Source organism: Balaenoptera musculus, chromosome 1 (assembly GCF_009873245.2).
Source record: "Balaenoptera musculus isolate JJ_BM4_2016_0621 chromosome 1, mBalMus1.pri.v3, whole genome shotgun sequence".
Taxonomy (NCBI): Eukaryota; Metazoa; Chordata; class Mammalia; order Artiodactyla; family Balaenopteridae; genus Balaenoptera; species Balaenoptera musculus.
The window spans coordinates 45,499,837-45,524,991 of record NC_045785.1 but is presented as its reverse complement, the minus strand read 5'-3'; the positions used below and the strand labels follow the sequence as shown (position 1 = coordinate 45,524,991).

The window sequence follows — 25,155 nt, the reverse complement described above, 5'->3', positions numbered from 1 at the left end:
CACCCTGCAGGCCGTCAGCAATTTCCCACAAGTGGAACCCTGCCTGCCTCCCCGGGGAAGCGCAGGCGAGTAGGTGAGTGCTTGTGATGGGCAAGGGGACTAGGAGAAGAGCTTCAGGACTTCAAGCCTGAATTCGGGACAACCTTGATCGCTTACGAGCAATTGGAGCTCGGACAGGGCACTTCCTTCTGAGCCTTAAAGTCACTCGCTGTAAAAATAGCGATAGAAATGCCTAAACTAGCGCATCCGCTCAGCACCCGGCGCGCGGTGGGTACGCCGTAAATTTCCTTGCCTCTCCAGCCCTTCTCACGCGGAGCCTGAGCGTGGCCCTGGCACCACGCCGGCGCCGCATCGACCGCGCTGCACTGCACGCCTCCTCCCCAGCGCCCAAAGTTAGTTCCTTTCCTCGGAATGTCGCGTTTCGCCTCCTAGAAGCAGGGCCAGAGCGGCGGAGGTGTACCTTGCTCCTTGCGCAGCACGTATTTATCAAATGCCCACTGAGTGTCAGGCACTGCTGAGCATCGGGTTTACACTGGTGAATAAAACAGTTGTGCGATGTAGAGCGTACAGTTTAGTGGGAGATACAGACAGAAAGCAAGTAAAGTAAATAAATAGCAATTGCAACACACACCCACACTTCATATCCCTTTTCCCCAGTTATTTTTGTCTTCAGTATTTAACACTAACATAACATGTTTTCTATTTTGATCTTATTTAATGACGCTCTCACTAGAATATAAGATCCATGAGTGCAAGGGTTTTTGTTTCTTCACTGCTGTGAAGCCTGCTCCTAGACCAGTGCCTGGCACATAGTAAATATATGTTTAATGAATGAATACATAATAATGTGATGAATAAGCAAATAGGGTACCTTGTAGAGAATGAGAAGGGGGTGGTTCAGGGAGGGCTCTGAGGGCAGGTGACCTTGAAGCAAGGCCTGAGGGTGAGGAGAGCCATCCAGGCCGAGGCAACAACATGTCAAGGCCTGGCTTCTTAGACTGAAAAGGTAGAGGCTGAGAGAAGACGTGAACCTGGTCTTTAAAATTCATGACTGACGTGGCCAGCTTCTCTACTAATTTCCAAAATACTAGGGAGAGTGGGATTAGTAAAACATGGAGAAAGTAAATTTAAGGCAAAGAAGGATGAATAACCCTCACACTGTACAGCAGTTTACAGTTAATAGGGTTCCTTCACTTACCTCACTTTATCTCTGAAAAACCTTTTGGGAGTAAGAAATCAGCATAAAGAGGGAATCAGATCTCATTCACTCTTAATACAAACCTGGTACATAACATGCAAGAAAAATCGGTTGAACTGATGTGACACTAAGCTAGGCTGCAAGCTCTGTGAAGGTAGAGCCCATGTTTTATTAACCTCTGCTGTATCCCAGCACCTAGCACTGTGCCTGGCTCCCAGACCTTATATGTAAACTGAGTACTCACCACTCACCTGAGCCTTCCATATGCCAGGCCTGTGCTTGGTGGTAGAATACAGAAAGAATAAGACACCATGCTTGCCCTCAAGGGGTTCTCAACCTGCTAAACCTTCCTGAAATCATAGAACCAGCAGTAGAACCAGGTTTTCTTTCCTCTAGAGAGAAACCTTTCCTCTATAAGAGAAAGATTTATTGCACACAGAGGAACTACCCTTCTAAAACCAATGAAAGTAAGTGGTAAGAGAACTTGGACAAGTTCTGATCAGGAGAACACTGGGCACCACGCAAGGAGATTGGATTGTATCTAGTAGGCAGCAGGGAGCTATTGAAGGTTGCTAAGCAGGGGACTGGTGTGATCAGAGCTGGTGGGAGGTGTGCTGATGGATGGTGTAGGGGGAGACTGGAAGCACATCATTTGGGCCCATGGGAAGCTCCAGTGTAAATGGGTGTGGAAAGCAGGAAAAGTGGGAAAGATCTTAAAGGTTAGGGCTCCTGGGAAGTGATTGGTAACCAAGAAACAGGACTTCACTGTCTTCTAGCAGGTGTGGTGGTTTGCTCCTCTGCTTTTCCACAGACTTGGCCCACACGTTGATTCTAGCACTTTATGCACGAATGAAGCTACTGCCCTTGGGAGGCTCCAGGGTGCCCATAAAATTCAGTGGCAGTTTGGCAAGTTGGGTCCCTGTTCTGTGCCAGCCCAGTGCCAGGCACTGGGAATTGGAGATGAAGACACTCTCCTCTGCCCTCTAGAGCATGAAATCCAGGGAGAAAGAGCAGCCTGGAGTCTTAAGAGACCAGGTATGTGCACTAACTTTACCACTCCTGCTTCCTGGCCTCAGTTTTCTCCATTGTGAAATGAGGAAGAGCATGGCCTACTTATGTACAGCTGTCGAGAGGACTGAGTGAGGCAGTGCATCTGTTCTTATCCCGGTTCTAATCTGTTTAGTGGATGACTCTTCCAGGACAGAGATGAGTGTCAGTCACCTCTTGTGTCCCAGCACCTCATTCAGCAGCCCCTGCCCAGTAAGTGTCTAAGAGGCAGGAATGAATAGGAGGAAATCAAAGACTGGAGCTTTTATTTTTTTAATTTTATTTATTTATATTTTTAAATATATTTATTTGTTTATTTTTGGCTGCGTTGGGTCTTCATTGCTGTGCGTGGGCTTACTGCGGCAAGCAGGGGCTATTCTTCGCTGCAGTGCACAGGCTTCTCATTGCAGTAGCTTCTCGTTGCGGAACACCGGCTCTAGGCACGTGGGCTTCAGTAGTTGTGGCACGCGGGCTCAGTAGTTGTGGCTCGCGGGCTCTAGAGTGCAGACTCAGTAGTTGTGGCGCACGGGCTTAGTTGCTCCGCGGCATGTGGGATCTTCCCCGACCAGGGCTCGAACCCGTGTCCCCTGCATTGGCAGGCGGCTTCTTAACCTCTGTGCCACCAGGGAAGTCCAAGACTGGAGCTTTTAGAGGAGTGATATTTACATCAAATAATGCTCTGGGACATCAGACTTCCCCTAAGTTCTGTTCTCAGACAAGAGGGAGAGAAGACCCTCTTTTACTTTGATTTGCCTGTGGATTTTTTAAAAATATTTATTTATTTATTTGGCTGCGCCGGGTCTTAGTTGCCGCACGCAGGATCTTCATTGCCGCGTGTGGGATCTTCATTGCGGCATGCGGGATCTTTAGTTGTGGCATGCGGGATCTTTTAGTTGCAGCATGCAGGATCTAGTTCCCTGACCAGGGATCAAACCCGGGCCCCCTGCATTGTGAGCGCAGAGTCTTAACAGCTGGACCACCAGGGAAGTCCCTGCCTGTGGAATTTTCAGTGAATAGTTTCCTTACAGGTGAGATGACCAGGTCTATTTCTATATAAACTGTAGAGGTCCACATATAAAGACAGAGAACCTTGATAAATCCCAAACTGCCCTCACAGAAACATCTCAAAATAAATCATAACCATTTAAATTTTCCTCCCTGATCTTTATTTCAGACAATGTTTACCTAATGGCCCTGAAAGCAAGCTCCTTTCCTTCTTTCCTTCCTTTCATATAACATCCATATTTTTAAATGTACACTGTGCTAGTTCACAAAATGAATAAAAAACAGGTATCTGCCCTCAAGGAGTTCACAGTCTCAAGAGAAAACCACGTAAACATGTAATTTCTGAACAGTGTGAAATGCTATAGGGTAGAGATTCATTCACTGGAAGAGCATTTATTGAGCACCTGCAGTGACCAGGGCTGGACCAAGTGCAGTGAGTGCTGCAGGAAGCAGGAGGCCAAGCAGGCCTTCAGAGGCTCCAGCCTGTTCTCTTCCTTTACCCACTCATCCCTCCCTTGTTGTCGGTTACCCAGAGCTCCATCTCCAGACTCAGGTACCTAGACCTATTTAATCCAACTGGCAGCTGGATTTTGCCCTTGGATGTCCCACAGGCACTCAGTGTACCTCAAACTGAACTTAACCATTTCCCCCACTTCCTCTTTCCCCTAAAACTCAACTTCTCTTGGACCCACTATCCACCCACGGATCCAAGCCAGACACCTGGATGTCCCTTCAACCCCTCTATCCCCCTCACCTGCTCACCTCACAGCCATCAGTCTCTGTGTCCTGTTAATTACTGCTTCAGGATTTCTCTAATTGACCCCTGTCCTCTCGTCCTCCCTGAAGCTCCCCTGGTCCAGGTCCTCATTACCTCTCATCTGGACCATCATGACTTCCCTCCTCCTCCTGTTTTCCTGTGATTGAAGAACAATATGTTCTGAAACCAGACAGAACAGAGTTGAAGTCCCAGTGCCATCATTTGGGGACCTTTGTCACCCTGGGTAAGTTATTAAACCTCTTCAGACCCCAGTTTTCCCATCCATAAAATGACACCTCCAGGACTGGCCTTGTTGTAAAGATTAAATGAGATGCAGCAATTTGATAGGTGACTCACCAACAGTGGTGAGTAAAAGAAACCAGACACAGAAGAATGCATTCATATGATTCTGTTTAAAGGTAGAAACTAAGCAAAGCTGATAAATAGTGGATAGGGTTGCAAATAAAGGTGGCACAACTAAGGAAAAGCAAGGGAATGATTATATCAAAAGTCAGGGTGGTGGTAATGGGGAAGGAAGGAACACAAATGTGTGGCTTCTGGGATGCCAGCAAGGTTCTTTTTACTTGAGTGAGTGGTGATTACAAAAGGGTTCTTTTATTTATTTTTATTTATAATTTATCTATAATTTATTTTTATAACTTTTATAAATATTAAGTTGTACATAAATGTTGTACTTCATCATTTAAAATATTTTAAAAATTCAATGAGATTTTCTATGTAATCTTAATCCAGCACTCCTCAGAGCACAGGAAGAGGTCAAGAAACCGTGGTTGCCCGTTCCGATCGCTGTGCCCTGTCTCCCTCCCTCCCCCACCAGGCAGCAGATCCCAGGATTGATTCATCCCTGTCCCCAGTGCTCACACAGAGCTTGGCACCTGCAGGCCTCAGGGAGAATGAGCCGAATAGAGGTGACCAGAGCGTAACCACATGTTTTCCCTCTCCCAGGCTGGCAAGGGAGCAGGGCCTGGGCCTACCCTGGGAAGAGCACCCAGTTGCCCGCACCCCCTGCCTGACCAAGGGCCACTGACAATGGACAAGGGGGAGGAAGACGACGAGGAGGAAGCCTGGCTGCAGCTTCGGCCGGTGGAGCCCTTGCCCTCCCAGTGCTGCGGCAGCGGCTGCTCCCCCTGCGTGTTCGACCTCTACCAGCGAGACCTAGCAAGTTGGGAGGCAGCCCGAGCCAGCAAGGACAGGAGCCTGCTGAGTGGAGAAGAGACACAGGTGAGGGGGAGCCGCTCCTCAGACGTGAGGGCCAGGTGGCAGCGTCCACGTGGCCTCAGCCCTGTGCAGTGTACCTGCTCGGGGAAGCGTCCTCTGACTCTGTACAGCAGAGAGAAAAGAGTGGGCTTAATGGAAGCAGACTGACCCAGGTTCGAAGCCTGGCCTTGAGCTGGTGAGTGGGGCATGGGGCAGGTGGCGAGGGGAGGTCCCAGGAGTGAACTGGGTGTGGGCATTTTACAGGAGAGGGAGATCTGTGAGTCGTGGCATTCAGAGAAGACTTCCCGGAGGAGGTAGAGGTGGGGTGGAATATTAAGGACAGTGGCCTGAGACTTGGAAGACATGAATTTGAGTCCCTGCTCATGGTGTGACCTTGTACAAATAAGTCACTACCACTCAGGCCTCAGTTTCCCCACATATAAAATAAGGATATTGGATTAGATCATCCGTAAGGTCCCATCAATTTCTAAATTGTGCAAATCTGGATTTTAGCGGGTTTGAAGGATGGGTAGGTCTTTCATACACTGGAGATGAGTGTTCTGGATAGAGGGCATAGCTTGAGCAAATAGACTCACAGGTAGGAAGCCGCAAGTTATTCTTGGGGGTACAGAGAAAAGTCTGGTGTCTGATGCCTGGGAGATAAAATGAGCCTTGGGGCCCATCCACAGGGCCCTTGAGTGTCCAGTTAAGGACCTTGCACTTTATCCTGGGGCTGAGGGGAGCCATACAAGGCTTCAGAGCAGGGTGAGCTCAATGTAAAGTGTTCTGGCATTCTTAGAGCCTGAAAGGGAAGTAAGGTGGGACTACGCTATTACAGAGAAAACTTATTGGCCTTGATAGCCTCTCCTTGTGGGGAGGATGCCCATGGATGCTTGCATGTGTCTGAGTCCCAGCTTCTAGCTGTTGAATCTTTTCCTGTTGCAGAGCTGTCCTTCCAAACTGAGCCCGGAGACCTTCCTGGCCTTCCTCATCAGTGCCACAGACAGACTCACTAAGGACACCTACCTTGTCCGGTTTGCATTACCTGGGAACAGCCAGCTCGGCTTGCGGCCTGGCCAGCACCTCATCCTACGGTACACTCAGGTAGTGGGAGGACCCAGGCTTTGCAGCCCTGCTCTGCCATTTGCTAGCTGTGTGGTCTAGGGCAACTTCCTTAACCTTCCTTAAACCTCCATTTGTCATCTTCAAAATAAACGTAGTAATACATGACTCAGAGAGCTCTTGGAATTGAACTAGATAATGCATTTTCATAATAAATAATAATAACAGTAACAGCAAACACTTTTTTAGCACTTAGTATCCAAGGCACAGTTCTGTGTGATCATATGTATAAGCTCATTCATTCCTCACAAAATCCTGTGTGGTAGACACCATTATCATGCCCGAGAGGAAACTGAAGTCAGAGAGGTTTAGTAACTTCCCCAAGATCACACAGTTAGGAAATGTTGGAGCCAGGATTTGAAAGCAAGCAGTGTGGCTCCAGAGCTTGTGGTATTAACCTCATATGATTAGCACCAGTTGATAGAGAAGACACTGTTGTTGAAAATAAGGGAGTTGCCCAGTATCACACAGCTAATAAGGATTCAAACCCAAACAGCCCGCCTCCTGAGTTACACCCTTCACCTCCTCTGAACTTCCTTCTTCCTTCCAGCTTACATTTGTACTCTCCTCCCACCTTGATCCCCACCTCCACCTACACAGGGACAAGACCCTTTGGGACCTCCAGATGGAGGTGACTGCCAGGCAGTTGACTCTCTGGGTCTGAAGCTCAGCAGAGAAATCTGAGCTGCAGACGTGGATCTGGGAATCATCCAGGTATATTGTTATGCCTGGATGGCATTCGGGAGCATGTGGGGCATGGAAAGACGGAAGGAGGTAGGACCGAACCCTGGCAACTCCAGCATTTATGGTCTTGGCAAGAGGAGGCAGAGCCAGCAAAGGAGACGGAAAGTATAGCCAGAGGACGAGGAAGGAAACCAGGAGAGAGCTTATTACTCATCACACTCTGGTCACTTGCCTCGCACTGACCCCTGGTGTTTGTGCCCAGCTTGTTCTGGCCTGTGGCCTGGCTGACGGTCCTTAAAGGTCACTGTTCAGTGGACAAGAGGGGCCACAGGACAGGTCACAGCCCCAAGCAACCCTCCATCCATAAGTCAGGGATGCCCAGAACTACCTGCCTCTAGTCTGGCCCCTCTCTGTCCCTCCAGTGACATTCCTAACACATGCAGCTGACCACATCCCTCCTCATTCAGCCCCCTTCTGGTGCTCCACAGTGCCTCCCCAGTGACACTCTAACCCAAGGCCCCCGCCTCCTTGCCCACCAAGTTCTTCTCCACCCACCCCCAACCACCCCCATACGTGCCCCTTGTTCCAGCCCTGAGGTCCACTCGCCAGTTCCTGGCTTGCCCTACATTATCCTACCTCTAGGCTTTTGCCCAGGCTGTTCCCTCTGCCTGGAATTACTTTACTTCCTGCCCATTGTTACCTATTAGTGGCCTGCTTGTCCTTTAAGACCTTCTGAGCTCAAGGCCTTCTGAGGTTCCCTAGGTGAGAGTGCCTGTCACTTTTACCTCTGTCATAGCAAATGTCACAGTGCCCTTTGCATCCGAGCCATGCCATATGTTCTGTTTGTTATTTCCTTGTTTGTTCTGTAAGCATTTATTGAATATTTCTGCCCAACTTTTGATACATTGGGACAGGTCTTTTTGATCTGCATACCTCAAAGAAGAAAATTTTGTACATAGTAGGGCTCAAGAGAGGAGTGCTTAGGTGCTCCAGGGAAGCCTTGGTTTCCTCATTTTGGTTATTGTTGGAAATAAATGAGATACTGCATATAATATGCTTGGTGCATCATAGGCGTTTACTACAACATGGCTGCTCTTATTATTACTCGTGACTGTGCTCCCGGCCCCCTTGTTGATAACACTGGAGGGGATTCATGCATGGCGTCAGGCTTTGGACTAGGGCACCTTTGAGGATCCTTTCACTTCTGATGCTCCTGGCATGTGGTCGTGTTTGATAAATGTTAAACGCTTGTTAAATATAGTTTTTTTTTGGTTTGTTTGTTTTTATTTTTTTATTTATTTTTGGCTGTGTTGGGTCTTCGTTTCTGTGCCAGGGCTTTCTCTAGTTGCGGCAAGTGGGGGCCACTCTTCATCGCGGTGCGCGGGCCTCTCACTATCGCGGCCTCTCTTGTTGCGGAGCACAGGCTCCAGACGCGCAGGCTCAGCAATTGTGGCTCACGGGCCCAGTCGCTCCACGGCATGTGGGATCTTCCCAGACCAGGGCTCGAACCCGTGTCCCCTGCATTGGCAGGCAGATTCTCAACCACTGCGCCACCAGGGAAGCCCAATATAGTTATTTTTATCTTGATCATTCTGTGGTCTAGGAGAGGTCAGGAAAAACCCCAGTGATGTCCTAAAATAGCTCACATCGTCAGTGTACTTTTTTTATTTTTTTATTTTTTTAATTTATTTTGGCTGCGTTGGGTATCCGTTGCTGCACACGGGCTTTCTCTAGTTGCAGTGAGCAGGGGCTACTCTTTGTTGCAGTGCAGGGGCTACTCTTTGTTGCAGTGCGCGGGCTTCTCATTGCAGTGGCTTCTCTTGTTGTGGAGCACGGGCTCTAGGCGCGTGGGCTTCAGTAGTTGTGGCTTGTGGGCTCTAGAGCACAGGCTCAGTAGCTGTGGCGCACTGGCTTAGTTGCTCCGTGGCATGCGGGATGTTCCCGGACCAGGGCTTGAACCCGTGTCCCCTGCATTGGCAGGTGGATTCTTAACCACTGCACCACCAGGGAAGCCCATCATTGTACTTTTAGAAGCACTTTTTCATCTGTGACCCCTGTGGAGCCACACAGCAGGGGCATAGACAGTTGTCCCCATTTTACAGAAGGGGCGGCTGAGGGTTTAAATGACCTGCCCAGGGTCTCACAGCCAGCACGTGGCAGTGGGGGGAACCCAGTGCTATTTTCTTCTGCTCCATCTTGCCTGCCCCTCAGTGAGGACCACTGGGGCTGACTGGGCCCCCACCTTCACTTTCACCAGCCTGGCACAGATTCGGTACTCTAAGGGTTTGTTGAATGACTGGCTGACTGCCTGACTGAGTGCTTCTCTTTCCCAGAGGGATAGTAGATGGCTTAGAAATTCAGAGAGCCTATACGCCCATCAGCCCTGCCAACGCAAAAGGATACTTTGAAGTTTTAATCAAGGTGAGCCAACTCACACGGATGCTCTAAGAGGCTGTGGACTGGACCTCCATTTGCCAGCTTGGTCAGGGTGGGGCACTTCCCTCTGACATGGGAAAAGCCAGCGCTCACATGGGAGGAGGCTGGCTTGAGCGAAGAGCAAGGACAATGAAAGAGGCCTTTTCTCATCTTCTCCTTTCCTGGGGAAAGGAGGCTACTGGTCCACCAACAGAGGGCATGTTCCTGATAGATTTTATGAAAAACAGGCTTGGACTGAGAAAAGTAAAGCTGTTCCTCCTCACCTTCTTCCCTATTGATGGAGCGTAAGCACTGAGCCGGGGAAAGGGGAACCAAGTCATGTGCACCTACTGTGTGCTGGGCACGGGTGTCCAGGGAGAGTCAGACACGGTGCCCACCCTCAGACAGGGGCCAGACTGGGGCAGTACAAGGTGGTAGACGCTGTGACAGGAGGCCCCAACCCAACTCAGGGCAGCTGGGGCTGCAGGGAAGGTAAGCTGGGCTTCCCAGAGGAAGCTGTGTGTCTGAGCTCTATGTTTAAGCTCAGGAGTGGGAAGGAAGCTCTGAGTGCTGTATCAGCATGTACAGCGGCGAAGGAGGCATGATTTGGGGAACTGTTAGTCATTTGTCCTGGAACACTTTTGTAGGCAAAAGATGGGACATGGAGGACCTTGGGGGCCAAAGTAACCTGAAATCATCTCACAGGTGGGTTGGCAGGGGTCGGGGCATTTGAGTTGGGCCTTGAGGAAGGAATACAAGTTAGCAGTGGCATTCCAGGGGGACGGATAACCGAAGGCAGGGAGGGGTGAAATAGAGCAGGGTCTTCTGGGAACTGTACCCAGTCTGAGTGGCGGGAGGAGAGTTGCTTGTAGGGGCAACCGAGATGGGTGGGGAAATTGGCAGAGATGAGATGAACAAAGTGGGCTGGATGCAAAATATCCCAGAGACCCAAGGAATAGGCAACAAATGTATAAGACCTCATGAAGGTCCAATTATGTGCAAAAATAATTAGGTTGAAATACATGAAATTGCTGACATGCTAACATTTTTGACTTACAGAAACAGCAGTTTCATATGGGTCAGCCTAATACATAGCTCTAGATCATTTCCCAAATGGAATCCTAGGGAACACCTATATTTAGGAATAGTTTTCACATCCTTTGTCTCCCTTGTAGGACGGGAATTATCCCCATTTCACTGATAAGCAAACTGAGGCCCCAGGAGGGCCTGAGGCTCCCCAGGTAGTAATAAGTACAGCTGGTAGGTGAGCCCTGGCCTTCTGACTCCAGGTCCCCAGCACCGTCTCTGGCTCCCAACCATCCCCGCCTGCCTTCAGAGCTGGAGTATTTATTCCCTCACACATAAGCTTGGATGGGATCCCTTTTCCACGCAACTGTTTGTCTGGGAGATTCCACAAATCCTCTCCAAATGGCCTGCTTCCCCAAGCTGCTTGTCTGGGTGTGTTTCTATTGAAAGGATAAGCCTGGAGACAGTTCTTCAGGGCAGCTGGATCTCTCCCAGCTGTAAGGCTGATTTTCTCCTTCGTTTACCGGAAAGCCTCTCTTTAGAGAGATGCTTAATTATCCCTAAGCCGCTGGCTGGGAAGAGCTGGAAATGTCTTTGCAAATTGGGAAGGCAGGAGGGTTTTGTAAGGTTTACCCTCCCATGTAGATGGGAAGGAGGAGCTCCCATTCCTCTGGCACCTTCTGGGCACCAGGTACTGCTTCTAGCTCTTTATTTTAATTATCTCGTTTCAACCTCATAATCACCCTGCAGAGTAGATCATATTCTCCCCACTTTACAGATGAAGAAACTGAAGCCCAGAGAGATGATGTCATTGTCCCAAGGTCCCTGGGGTAATATGATCTCAAGTGGAAGAACAAGTTCAGTGTCAGTTCTGCTTAACAAGTGTGTATTGAGCATTTACTCTGTGCCAGGCTCCGTGTGGGTGCCAGAGGCACAGAAAAATCCTTCCTTTCTCCTTGAGTGTTGTCTGTGCCATAGGGCCACTAAGGCCACCCCTGGGGCTGTGCCTCCCCGATACTGGGGCCACAAAACAAGGTGTGCGCTGAAATACAGCCTCCAGCAAGTTAGGAGAAAAACTTAGCCTCCTCCCCAGGCCTCTTCAGGTAAGCGGAAGACTTCCCTTGCTTTATGCATGTGGTGCCTAAGGAAGGCAGGGATGGTACCAGAAGTAGCTGTGGGTGCTTAAAAGCATGTCTGGTGACCAAAGCCCAGTCTCTCCTTCAACCCTGGTTATAATTTCTCCAGACACCCTTCCTGGGCTGTCTTACCCCTGACCATACCACGCCTGATGCCCAGAATTCTCTCTGCCCTTCCCGCATCCCCAGTGAGTTTGAGTCTACCCAGTCTTCAAGGACCAGCTTAGCTTCCCCCTCCAGGAAGCTGTCCTCGATCCCACTCCACTGGAAGTGACTGCACCTCCTCGGGGCTCTCCTAGCACTTCATCCTTCTCACGGGGGGTTAGGTAGTCTCTACCTTGTATATGTCTGAGACTTAGGTCCCTCTTAGATTGTGAGCTCCTTAAAGGGAGGGCCTGAATCTGGGTTCATTCATTCATTCATTCAGATGTTTAAGTCCTTTCCATGATTCAGGCACTGGCTGCCTCCATGGAGCTTAAGGTCCAGCTATCTCCCCTGCAGCCCCAGCATGGTGCCTGACACAGAGTCAGGGCAGTGTGCCCTTCCCCCATGGAGGAATCCCCTCCACAATCTTCACTTTTTCCATCCAGCCAGAAGACAGTGCAGGGATATGCAGAGATTGCAAATGAGGCGGACTCTAGCCCGTAAATATATTTGGTCTTGGCCTGCACAGTGTTTTAAAATTTTGAATTAATTGCCAACATTTCAAAAATGGGAAAATTTTCACAAAAATATGGATTTCCTGCCCCTCTTAGAGAGTCAGAAGATCCGGCGTCACTGGCCCCGCGGACTGTGTACTGGAATTTGCAGAGTGGTTTCCTCCTTTAGAAAGGGTATTCACTCACCAATTTACTGTAGTCCCCACCACTCACTCTTGTCTCCCTGACGCTGAGACTGTTAGTTGCCATCAGTCATCTCATACCCAGTTCTTCACTCAGTTATGTTACCCGCATGGCCCTTGTAGTTATTTGGTTTGAGACCTCTGTAGTTAAGGCTGTAGGTCTTACGGATTCTCATCCCAGTCTTACCATTTACCTTCTGTGTAAGCTTCTTGGCCTCATCTGAAAACGGGGAACGACAGTACCAACTTCATGGATAATTAGGATTAAATGAGACAACACGTGTAAAGCACTGAGAGTTCAGGAAGGGCTCCACTTTCGAGGCTGACGTGGTTTGTATTGGCAACATGTGCCTGTCTTAATGAGGTCTCCCTTCGTTTCCTCCCAGTGCTACCAGACAGGGCTGATGTCCCAGTATGTGGAGTCCTGGAAAGCAGGAGACACGGCTTTCTGGCGAGGACCTTTCGGAGGCTTCTTCTATAAACCAAACCAGGTCAGTGCCTGCACTGAGTCCTCAGGTGACCCCTCCCAGCTTAGCTTCCAGGAATGTGGTTCTCATATTTCAGGCCATAGAATCTCACTGTGCCATTCTTCTTGAGCCCAAACCTAATCCCGAGAGTATCCTTGGGGTTGGACATGGGAGGAGATGGGAATGGGCACTAAGAAACAAAACTGCCTGCCCATGTTCCAGAACCATCCTTGCCTGCCCATTGCTTGGAAAAATTCAGACTATGAGCTAGGTATTTAGGGCCCTTATGCCATCTGACTCTCAGATATCTTTCCAGTTTCACATTCCATTTACAAGACTATGAGACCACTCCCTAAATACACCCTGTGGCTCACTGCTTGGGAGGCCCCTGCTTCCCAACCCAAAGGCTCTTCCCCTCATCTTCACGGCGTGTTCACATCCTCCCCTGACATTCCCAGGAAGAATCAGTAATTTCTCATCAGTTGGTGCATATCTGGAAAGCAGTTTGACAATATGCACTGGGAGTCTTAGGAATCTTCACACCCTTGACCCAGTGCTTCCACTTCTGAAGTCTGTCCTATGGAAAGAATCCAAAATGCTACCTCTTGCACATGTTCATTGCGGCTTTATTTATAATAGCAAGAAATTGGAGACAACTGAACATCCAACAGCAGAACAGTTAAGTACACTGGGTTACAGATACGTGATAGACTACTATCTTGGATTTTAAAATTATGTTTATAAATGATGTTAATGCTTAAGCTGTAAGATCAAGTGACAAACACTAGGTAAACTGAATATACAACGTTAGGAAACTAAGTTAAATTGCACAGAAAATATATACATATTTTTAAAGAATTCTTTTTCTTTCTTTTTTTCTTCCTTTCCCTCTCTTTCTTTTTTTTTGGCCACACTGCATGGCATGCGGGATCTTAGTTCCCCAACCAGGGATTGAACCAAGGCCCCCTGCGGTGGTAGTGCAGAGTCTTAACCACTGGACCACCAGGGAAGTCCCCAGAAAAAATATTTTTTAAAAAAAGCAATAAAATGTTAGCAGCTCTGGGTAGTGGAATTATGGGTGATTTTTATTTTCTTCATTATGTTTTTCAAATTATCCGTAATGAGTACCTATTACCTTTACAATTAGGAAAACAAAGCAAAACAAAAACAAATCATTTTTCCTCTCCATTCTTTTTTTTTTTTTTTTTTTTTTTTAAATATTTATTTATTTATTTATTTATGGCTGTGTTGGGTCTTCATTTCTGTGCGAGGGCTTTCTCTAGTTGTGGCAAGCGGGGGCCACTCTTCATCGCGGTGCACGGGCCTCTCACTATCGCGGCCTCTCTTGTTGCGGAGCACAGGCTCAGTAATTGTGGCTCACGGGCCTAGTTGCTCTGCGGCATGTGGGATCTTCCCAGACCAGGGCTCGAACCCGTGTCCCCTGCATTGGCAGGCGGATTCTCAACCACTGCGCCACCAGGGAAGCCCTCCATTCTTTTTTTTAATTGAAGTACAGTTGATTTACAATGTTGTGTTAGTTTCAAGTGTACAGCAAAGTGACTCAGTTATACATACATATGTATGTGTGTATGTGTGTGTATATATATATACACACACATACACACATACATGTATTCTTTTTCAGATTCTTTTCCCTTATAGGTTATTACAAAGTATTGAGTATAGTTCCCTGTGCTGTACAGCAGGTCCTTGTTGGTTATCTATTTTATATACGGTAGTGTATATATGTTAATCCCAAACTCCTAATTTATCCATCCTCTCCCTTCGCCTTTGGTAACCATAAGTTTGTTTTCTATGTCTGTGGGTCCGTTCTTTTTGTTTGATTTAAAAATAGCTTTTATTGGTATTTTCCTTACTACAAATGCAGTACCTGTTCATTACCAAAAAAAAAATTAAGCAGATATAAAGAAGCTAAAAGAGACTTCCCTGGTGGTCCAGTGGTTAAGACTCTGCACTTCCACTGCAGGGGGCACGGGTTCGATCCGTGGTCGGGGAAGTTCCGCATGCTGCCTGGTACAGCCAAAAAAATTTTTTTAAATAAATAAAGAAGCTAAAAGAAGAAATAAAGAATACCTGCAGGCCATCTTCCTGGACATACCAGTCTTACTACCTTGGCATCCACAGACCCCACTGGAAAGCCCTGCACTTGCTGTCTGGGAGGGTGTAGGGCCCGGCCATGAGGGAAGAAACATGGTGTGTCACACGTGAACACTTGGCCGCTGAAACTGTGGCTAAGGCTCGGCTCTGCGCCTGTGACGATGCTGGGATGCAGCCCAGTCTTGCCACTCTGCAGCCATCTTCAATGCAGATGGATCACGTCAGCCCTGAGACTGACACATTAGAATCTGTCTTGCATTCATTCCACAGACTTTCATAGGTATTCACCCAGGGCCAGGCCAGTGCTGGACCCTGGGGGCTCAGAGATGCGTCAGATGAGTCCTGTCTTCCAGAAGCTCACAGACTGATGGGGAGAGAGGCGCACAAATAGATGACAACAACACAGTGTGACAAGTATGAGGAGGGATGCACAGAGGGCTGTGGGAACACAAGAAGGGCCCCTCACCTGCCCCTGGCTCAGGGAAGGCTCCCCAGATGAGAGCCTGAGCAGTGATGGGAGAAAGGGGGAACACGGCATGCTCCGTGACTGGGAGGCTGGGAGAGCATGAACACAGGACAGGATGATGGGCTAGCAGTAGGGCTCAGTGAGGGAAGGAATCTAATTGTATTAAGCCCCAGGCTCCATACCAGGCACTTGATTATTTTTTTAATTTTATTTTAGAATTTATTTTATTTTATTTATTCATTTTTTTTGGCTGCGTTGGGTCTTCGTTGCTGCACGTGGGCTTTCTCTCTAGTTGCGGTGAGCGGGGGCTACTCTTCGTTGCGGTGCAGTGGCTTCTCTTGTTGCGGAGCATGGGCTCTGGGTGCGCGAGCTTCAGTAGTTGCAGCATACAGGCTCAGTAGTTGCGGCTCGTGGGCTCTAGAGCACAGGCTCAGTAGTTGTGGCGCACAGGCTTAGTTGCTCCGCGACATGTGGGATCCTCCTGGACCAGGGATCGAACCTGTGTCCGCTGCACTGGAAGGCAGATTCTTAACCACTGTGCCACCAGGGAAGTCCCATACCAGGTACTTTATGTCATCTCTTTAATCCTCATGACAGTTCTGAGATAGGTGCTATTCTGGGGAGGTGCTGTTATTTTTTTACCAGTGAAGAAACCAAGGCTCAGAGAGGTGAAAGAACTTGCCCAGATCACATGACTGGGGGTTTACCCCCAGATCTGCACGACTCCTGGTACTCCAGGAAGCATTCCATGCAGTAGTGTGGTGTGCAGCGGCTGTCACTAAAGCTGGTGAACACTCAGACTGCGCACAGAGGCCTAATCTCTAGAAAGATGTCGGTGAATACCTCACTGTGTGGGTCAGGCACTAACCTTCTAGGCACTGATCTTAAGGAGGCCTAGAGCCAGGAAATAGGTTCGGTGATGGGGAGCTGATGGAACAGGTGCCTCTTGGGAGCTCACTTTGATTGCCTGGCTCTCTGTGTCAGGCACTGAAGTATAGTATCTCATTTAGTCTAGAGACGAGCAGGCTCAGGGTCCAAGCCAGGGGCCTCAGATCTCTGCAGGGTTGCCCTGGGGCAGAGGAAGCAGCCCGGAGGGCAGGGCTGGGATGGGGGTGGGAGGGCAAAGCTTTGGTGGGAACAGGTGTCAGCTCAGTGTGAGGTGGGAAGCCTTCCCTGGCAAGGGGAGTCAGTCTGTAATGGAGCAGACTTCCTTGGGAGGTAGTGGACTACCTATCAGCAGAAGTATGTAAGCAGAGTCCCGTGGGGATGCTTTAGAAGGCAGCCAAGCCACTTGCAGGATGACTGCACCATCATGTTCCCTTTCTGCCTCCAGATTCCATGATTTCTGTTCCATAGACCTCATAAGCTGTAGCCTTTCACAGGCAAGGATGGTTTTCTGGAGGAGGTAGAGAGGCGAACTCAGATGGGTGGGACACCCAGGAAGGGCAGTGCCATCCAGTTCAGGCAAGCCCAAGAAAAGCCCCCATAGTGAATGGGTGGGGTCAGACCCCTTCCCAGCCCACCCCTGTCATGTACCCTCCTGTTCCCTAGTACGGTGAGCTCCTCATGCTGGCTGCTGGCACCGGCCTGGCCCCCATGGTGCCCATCCTGCAGAGCATCACAGACAACGCAGAGGATGAGACCTTCATCACCCTGGTCGGCTGCTTCAAGACCTTTGAGGGCATCTACCTGAAAACCTTCCTCGGGGAGCAGGCTCGTTTCTGGAATGTCCGCACCTTCTTTGTACTCAGCCAGGTGAGCCCAGGGGGATGATTTCCTTCCCTGATTGAGAGTCTGCTGTCCCCTGCACCCATCTTGAGGACATGCTGTGGGCTCTCTGCCCCGTGCTGTAATAGTCATCCCTGCCACTGGTGGAACCCCCAGTGTGTGCCTGGCAAGGAAGGCAGGTGTTGCCGTGTTCATTATGCAGATGAGGAAACTGACGCTCAGAGGTGAAGGCACCAGCTGGTGTCGTGCTGCCAGACAGGGTGAAGCCAGGATATGAACCCGAGACTGTCTGCTTCTAGAGCGCCAGCTCTCACCCACCATGCTTTGCTGCCTGCCATCCGCCCTCTGGCATCCTCTGTTGTATGGGCGGGGGGCCTGGTTGCAGAATCAGTGGGCCAGGCACAGACGTCCTCTGGCTGTGATAGCTCCTTGAGGCAGGGACCACGTGTCTGGATCACCACGCTCTCAGTGCTTTGCACAGCACCAGGCACGGAGTAGGCACTCACCCCGGCAATGGCTGGTGGAGTAAACCGGATCCAGTTCACTGCATCTGTTAGGGTCTTTTCCACATCACTTTGTTCCCGCCTGGGAACAAAGCTGCTTTCAAATCCTCCAAGTTACAGCCACTCTAGCTGGAAGCGGCTTTGCCTCCTGAGCCCTCTTCCCTCTGGTTCCCCATCCACTCCATTCATTCAAGCCACCCCTCTGGGCCCTCCCCACAGGGCCGCAGCATGGAGGTCTGTCTTGCCCCTTACCTCAAGCCAGGCCCTCAGCTATCTTTGTTCACTGGCCTTCGCCTAGTCTGTAGCTTTATTTCTGTTTCCTGCACGCCCTGGGTTGAGGTTCCCTGCTGGTGCCTCCCCTCCATTCTCTTGGTCAGGGTCAGCCATGAGGCTTTGGAGCACCCTTGTCATCAGTTTCCTCTTGAGACAGCTTTAGAGTGTTCCTAAAGACTTACATGATCCTCGACATTGTGGCTGGGTGGGGGAGGGTGTCAGGAAACCAGAGGTCCTGAGGTCCCCAGGGGCCAGAGTCCACAGGCCTGTGCATGGGACAGAATGCTCAGTGGCATGAACACCGAGGGGGTCGTGCTTGGTGAACATTAGCAACGACAGCAGTGCCCAAGGTCAGGGCTGAAGCAGAGGGCTAAGGTACAGCCGAGGGGAGAGGGGCAAGGGAAGGGCCACTCCTGCCGGGAGCACGCTCAGCCCTGCCCAAGAGCTGGTCAGGGAAGGTGGCAGGAAGGCAGGCACCTGGAAGAATTGCCCTGGCTGTTGGCCAGCCTTCCTTTCCCCCACCACGTGCCAGGTGCCAGGGATTTAAAAACGAAAATGGGACGTCCCTGGCCGTCCAGTGGTTAAGATTCTGTGCTTCCACTACAGGGGACGGGGGTTCAATGCCTGGTCAGGGAACTAAGATCCCACATGCCACACAGGGCGGCCAAAAAAAAATTTTTTTTTAATAAAAATGAAGATGACCTCTTGCTGCCCTCCAGGTGCTCATCTGTATATGAGGAGACAGCCACAGAGATGGCTGACAAGGGATCCCCTTCATTGAGCACTTTCTCTGTGCCTAGCACTGTTCTAAGCACTTTATGTGTATTAACTCATTTAATCCCCACCACAATCTTAGGAGGCTTATACTGCCATCATGGCCTTTTAATAGATGTGGAAATGAGACACAGAGAGGTTAAGAACCTTGCCCAAGGTAACACAGCAAGTTGGTGGCGAGGCCATGCTCTTATTGCTTGTCAGTGTAAGACAGCACAGGGATAGGTGCTGTGGAGGGTGTTCAGGGTGCTGGAGGCAAGCAGAGAGGGCTTCACAGAGGAGATGGCATTTGAGCCCGGGCTTGAGGGCAGAGTTAAAGTTCACCAGCAATAGGGGACCTTCTACCCTGGGCCGGGGCTTTGATGAGGCCAGTGCCCTGGGGTTGGGCAGGCGAGTGGGCTGGCTGTCAGTAGCCGGGGAAGGTGAGGGATGATGGAGTGAGAGGTGCCTCCTGCCTGGCCGTGCTCCCTCCACTCTGGGTGCTGCCTGGGCCATAGCGACAGCATCATCAAGGGTCTCCCTGCTCCAGCCACTCCTTGACGATTTGTCCTTCATCCTGCAGCCGGAAGGGCAGCTCTGACCACATCACTGCTCTGCTTCCTGTCCTTCCCTAGCTCCCCACCGCTCTCAAGACTATGTGCCAGCCCACATGGCTGTGCCAGCCCTCCATGGCCTCACCTTCTGGTCCACTCCCGCTACATGCTGCGTTCTGGTGTCACTGGTCTGCCTGTGGTCGCAAGCGCTCTGTGCTTTTCTGGCTCCTGGGTCTTTGCTCGTACGGTTCCCCCTGCCAGGCACACTTTTTCCCACTTCTTCACCTAACACCCACTCATCCCTCACATCTCTCTGCTAAGGTGTAATTCCATCCTGGGAACTTGCCCTGAGCCTCCAGGCTGGTGTAGATGTTTCTGCTGTCACGGCCCAGGCTCTGCTTCCTAGCACCCACCCCACTGCATCATCATTGTTTATGGGTCCCCTCCCCACTTGAGCAGCAACCAGACCCCGTGCATCTCTGGGTGCACAGTCAAGGTCAGCTGCACTGAACCTAACTGGCCTGGGGGGATCGGGCATTGGGAAGGAGGGGCAAGGCCAATGGGCCCTACTCGTTCCTGCCCTCGAGGGCCCATCGGGCAGGTCAGAGCACGAAGGGCACGCAAGAAGGTGCAGATCATCAGAGAGTGTCCCCTGTCAGCAGCACAGCACTGTCCTCAGAGGCCCTCGGGGTCTGATGAGCTCTGTGAGTGCGCCTGAGATTCGAGGCCGGCATTCATGGAACCTCTCTCAGCGCTTCCCCATCCGCTGCGCTCATCTCAGTAGCTCAGAGAGGTCACGGCTCCTCACCAGAAAATGGTGGCAAAGCTTGGATTCCAGCCCCAACCCCTCTCTCTCCATCCTGTCTCGCTGCTTGGCCCCAGGAACCAGAAGTTCATCTCAGTAGGGTCTGCAGAGGTGATAGTCCTGTTCTGTTGGGGGTTTTGTTTTGTTTTGGACGCTGGTTACATGGTTTCTTCTCTTTGTTAAAATTCTCCAAACTATATAAACTTTATGATTTTTATACATATGTTATACTCTAATAAAATGTTTACTTAAAAGATATTCTTCTAAGTAGTGGAGATTTTCTTTTGTGACCCTGGGAATGAAAACCACAAGCTAAGTCTAGAGGGGCAGAAAGAGAAGGAGCCTGGGGCATTGCACACCCCCAGAATACTACCTCTAGCCTTTTCATGTGAGAGAAATAAACCCTTCTCTTGGTTAGGGCACTGCAGTCCGGGATCTCTGACACACAGCCGGATGGGGCCAGGAACCCTGTCTGTTTAGGGCAGCTGCCGTATCCCCATTGCCTAGCACCGGGCCAAGCACAGAGTCCACTCAGTAAACATTTGTTAACTCAACAAGCTAATTGAAATCTTAAATGAACAAAAGTTATGCTCCGAGGGTGATGGTGATGGATAACCTTGGAAAGATGCTAGGAGACCCACAGTCATGGTGAGAAAACATTCCCCCCAGAGTGACAGGTGCAGTGGCCCCAGGTTCTGGTCCTGCTGCTGCCCCTGCGTCATTGTGTGCCTCGAGAGGCGTCCCTCCTCCCTGTGCATCAGCTGTTGTAGAGGATAACTACCTACCCACAGTCTTCTGTGAGGGTGATTTGAGTCCCAGGGTGAGGAAGTGCCTGGCCCGTGGTGGGGCTTGGTGAAGGTTGGCTTCCCACCCCCTCTGCCTCAGTTTCCTTGTTTGCCAGAGAGGAGCTGACCATGTGAACTCTGAGGACCCCCAGTAGTCACCCCCACTGTTTCTCATCCTCCCAGGAGAACTCCCTAGAGCAGCTTCCCTGGAGTTACCGGGACAAGACCCACTTTGGCCGCCTGGGCCGGGACCTGATTGAAGAGCTGGTCGGCTCCTGTCGGAGAAAGCCGTTTGCATTGGTCTGTGGCTCAGCTGAGTTTACCAAGGACGTGGCCGGGTACTTGCTCAGCGCAGGCCTGGCCGAGGACTCCTACTTCCTCTTCTAGGCCTGGCCTCCCTTCTAAAGCTCAGGCCAGGGGCCTGACACTGGGACTCAGGAAGGGACACAGACTGGAATCCAAAGACATGAATGGAAGACCGCTGCTGACTCTCCAGGTGACCTGGGACAAATGTCTTTACCTCCGCACACCTCCGTTTCTCATCCACCCCACGCGGTTCCTGACTGCCTCAAGCAGGCATCCTACTGGGAGGAGGGAGGTGGAGCTGTAGGAACCTTGGGGAGGAGAGTATCCGGCCGGGAGTCAGGGAGGACTCCCTGGAGGGAGCCAGGTCCTGGCTGGGTAGGAGTTGGCAGGAGAAGGACTAGGAGGGGCTTTCCTGGTTCCTCAGCTTCAAGGGTTTGAGAGGGGCTCCCACTGGGCCCTGCCCTGTAATGCCTATGCCAAAGCCTGCTTTCCCTGGAGATGTGTGTCTCTTGTGGCCTCAGGGCTGGCTCAGATGAGGTGCTCACTGGTTAGGGAATGACCATAGCGGAGGCTAGAGGAGGCACTTGCTGTATGTACCTCCAGTGGCGTGAGCCTGACACAATGAAGGTCGTGGGTTCTGTGACCTGACCATGTCTCAGAACAAGGTGGGGCCCTAGATTACCTTTATTTTGGCACCAGGCCTTTGGTGCTGCAAAAGGCTTCACTCTCAGTCTCCTTTTCCTGGCTCAAGAGCCCAGCCCAGAGTCCTTTCCCCAGCAAAAGAGTCGTGAAAGCAAATGCCCCTCCCTCCTGCAGGCAGCCAGCTCAGCCATGCCTTCAGCTGCAGCGCCCTGGTGATGGTTGCTATGGAGATCTAAAGATAGAGCAGGAGTCCAGAGACCTGGGTCCTTCTCCCTGCTCTGCCCACTGAGCTGCTGCTGCTTCTGAGCCCCCCACCCCTCCCCTCCACACCCCACCCCCTCCATCCTTCATGGGGCATATGCCCTCCGCAGGGAACCTAGCGATCCTGGGCAGCACACCGCAGTTAATGAATTCTGCTTTCTGTAGCCTGGGCTCCAGTATGCTGCACGAGCTCAGGCTGGCTACAGGCAGTCCCAGAGTTGGAATATTAAGCCATGGAATCTCAGAATCAAAGAACCATAGAATCGTAGAGTTGGAATTTTGCAGTCATAGAATCACAGCCCTCATCATATCAGAGGTTAAAGCTCAGGACTCCAAAAAGCATCCCATCTACCAGACTCATCGTATCAATGGGGAAACCAAGGCCCAGCAAGGCCATGTGACCTGCCCAAGGTAAAACAGTTCATGGCAAGGCCAGGGTCAGAAGCCAGGTCTCTAATGTCAGCCCTGTCCTCAGAGTTCTGTACCAGTGACTTTTAAACTGGGCTCTGCAGGACACTACAGTTCCTGGCACGACAGCAGTGAAGGAATGGCCAGGTGGGATCTCCAGGCCCCCTTCCAACCAGAACAGTTTTGTTTTTATCCCATTTATATCTTGGAGCTTGGAGTCATTTTCATTTGTGAAACAGGGTTTTCCTGCACTGCCCAAAAGATTGCAACAAATCTCCTTGCTGTGCCATGTTCAATAAATAATTACGGCAAGCAGTTGGGGGATGGTGCCAAAGGTTTCAAACCAAGTTTCACAGACAGAATTCCATGGTCAAATAGATGTGGGGAATACTGCATGTGACCTTCACCAGGAATCACGTGCACACGAGCATATTAAAGGCTCTGAAAAGTCCAGTGGTGAAGAAACATTTTTCATTTTACTTAACCCAGAGTTTCCCAAGCTTATTTAATTAGAGAACACTTTGAGACCAGCATTCCATGGACTACTTCAGGAAATGCTGGTCTGTTGCAAAGCCTCTTTTCAGCATAGCATAATCAGTGGGGAGGCCCTTCCCTGAGAGGCAGAGGTCCCGAGCAGGAACTGTGATTTCGTTCGGCCTCTCCTGTAACTTGAGCAAGACTCTTTCTCAGGGCCTCTGAATCTATGCATCTTCCTCCGCCCTTTCCTCTCCCTCAGTTAGTGTGTCCTATTGATTCTACTCACAAATACTCCTGGAGGGCCTGTTAGGAGCCAGACTCTTAGGCACTGAGGGAAGAACAATGAACAAGGTGGGTACTGTTCTGGGAAGCTCCATTGGGGAGCTTATAGTCCGACAAGGAAGGCAGAAATTAAAGTTGTAATTCTAAAAGGGATGAGTGTGCTGAAAAGGGAAGTACGGCGCGCTAGGAGAATGGATGGCAATGCTCTAGCCTGGCCTAGAGGAGGCCAGGGCGCACCACTGCCCTGAGGGTAGAGGCCTCTCACGCACAGTTAGGGGTGGTAGGTGGTCCCCACTTAGGGGGTGAGGGGTCTGGGGCAGTTCTTGTATGTCTGTCTTTTCCCATTTTAGATATTTGATGTTTAGCTATTACCATCCAGTGATAACCAACAGCCCCTCTTACCCTAGAATGTGTCACCCTCCCCTTCCCCTCACTCCGTGTGGGATCTGTGCGGTCTAGATGCTGGTGGGGTTCCGTATGGGACATTGGTGAAGACCCAGCCACGCCCTTGGTGCCAAGATGCCGAAGGGCTCATACCATCCGGAAACTTGAGAGCTCATGGCTGGGTCCTGTGCCTCGAAAGATGGTAAGTGAGTCCAAGAAGGGGACTAGTTGGAGTGCGTGAGCACGAACCTCTTTGAATCAGGGTGAGGTTCCCAGCTCAGGGTGAGCTGGCCCGTTCCTCCCATCTCTCCTGGTGATGCTCTCAGGGCGTTGGTGGCAAAATCAATGGCTGCCTTGGTTCCGCCCTCATCATGCTTTGCCTGCAGCATTCCCATCTTCAGCCTCCAACCTCCGGCCTCTCCCCTACACCCCCTTTCACACTGTGGCCAGACCCATTTTTTTTAATTGTAGTGATAACACTGTGCTGGCCAAAAAGTTCGTATGGGTTTTTCCATAAGATGTTATGGAAAAACCGGAACGAACTTTTTGACCAACCCAATACTTAACATGAGATCTACCCTCATAACAAATTTCTAAGTGTAGGATACGTTGTTGTTGAGTGTGAGTACCGTGTTGCAGCTCTCCAGAGCTTATTCAGACTGCTGCTTCTAACACGCAGATCTGAGCCTGTCACTCCCTTGCTTAAATCCTTCAGTGGCTCCCTGCTGCCCTCAGGGTACAGCATCGAGGCTCTGCTTACCTCTCCAGGCTGATTCTGTCTTACCACCCCTCCCCTCAACGCTTATGTTCCAAGCACGTTCTCTTGCGTCCTTCAGTCCCTTCACATTTGCTGCTCCCTCTGCCTGGGCCAGCCTTCCACCCTCCCATCTTCCACTCGCCTAAGCCTCCTTGTCTTTAGAGGACTTAGCTTAGTGTCACTGCCTCTCGGGAGCCTTGCCTGCCTCTATACTCCAGGCTAGATTACTGAGCAGAGTCTTGCGCGTTCTTCTGTTGCTGCACCCATCAAACTGTCTCTTATGCATGTGAGCACATCAGGGGTCGTCCCTGTTCATTGTGTCCCCAGCATGGAAGGGTGCTCAGTACATCCTGGATGTCAAACACCTGAATGATAAACAGCTAACATTTCATGGAGTCCTTTACAGGTTGCAAAAGGCTTTTCACCTACATTGAAGCATGCAGTTGTCACCAAAATGCATGCTATTTTATTACCCCAATTTACTAATGAGGAAACTAAGTTTCTGAGACATTAAACAATTCTCTAAGGTCACGCAGGGGTACATGCTGCAATTGTTATAAAGGCTGTATGTGACACGAGGGTGCACCATCAGACGTGTATAAAGACTTTCACTGCTGTACTGTTTGAAACCGCAAAGAATGGAAACTACCTTCCATCGGTAGTTCATCGGTAAGAAAACGGAGAAACGCACTGTTCTGTGTAGACTCACAGTGGAATACCATACAGCAGTTCAAGTG

At 50.4% G+C, this 25,155-nt stretch overlaps 1 protein-coding gene across 4 annotated transcripts; it reads left to right on the top strand.

The window, feature by feature from the left end:
• Nucleotides 1–17: 17 nt before the first annotated feature.
• On the top strand, nt 18–25,155 carry LOC118906660 (NADH-cytochrome b5 reductase-like). Of its 4 annotated transcripts, none has more exons than XM_036874196.1 (7): nt 18–73; nt 4,974–5,249; nt 6,171–6,319; nt 9,365–9,452; nt 12,836–12,940; nt 17,052–17,255; nt 21,085–25,155. In XM_036874196.1, exons 2-7 carry the CDS (start codon nt 5,058–5,060, stop codon nt 21,286–21,288), a joined length of 942 nt encoding a protein of 313 aa, XP_036730091.1. In that variant the 5' UTR covers nt 18–73; nt 4,974–5,057; the 3' UTR covers nt 21,289–25,155. The 4 variants fall into 4 exon arrangements, with proteins under 4 accessions (XP_036730091.1, XP_036730114.1, XP_036730105.1 ...); XM_036874219.1 differs by lacking the exon at nt 21,085–25,155 and adding an exon at nt 17,431–20,305; XM_036874205.1 differs by lacking the exon at nt 18–73 and adding an exon at nt 4,119–4,251.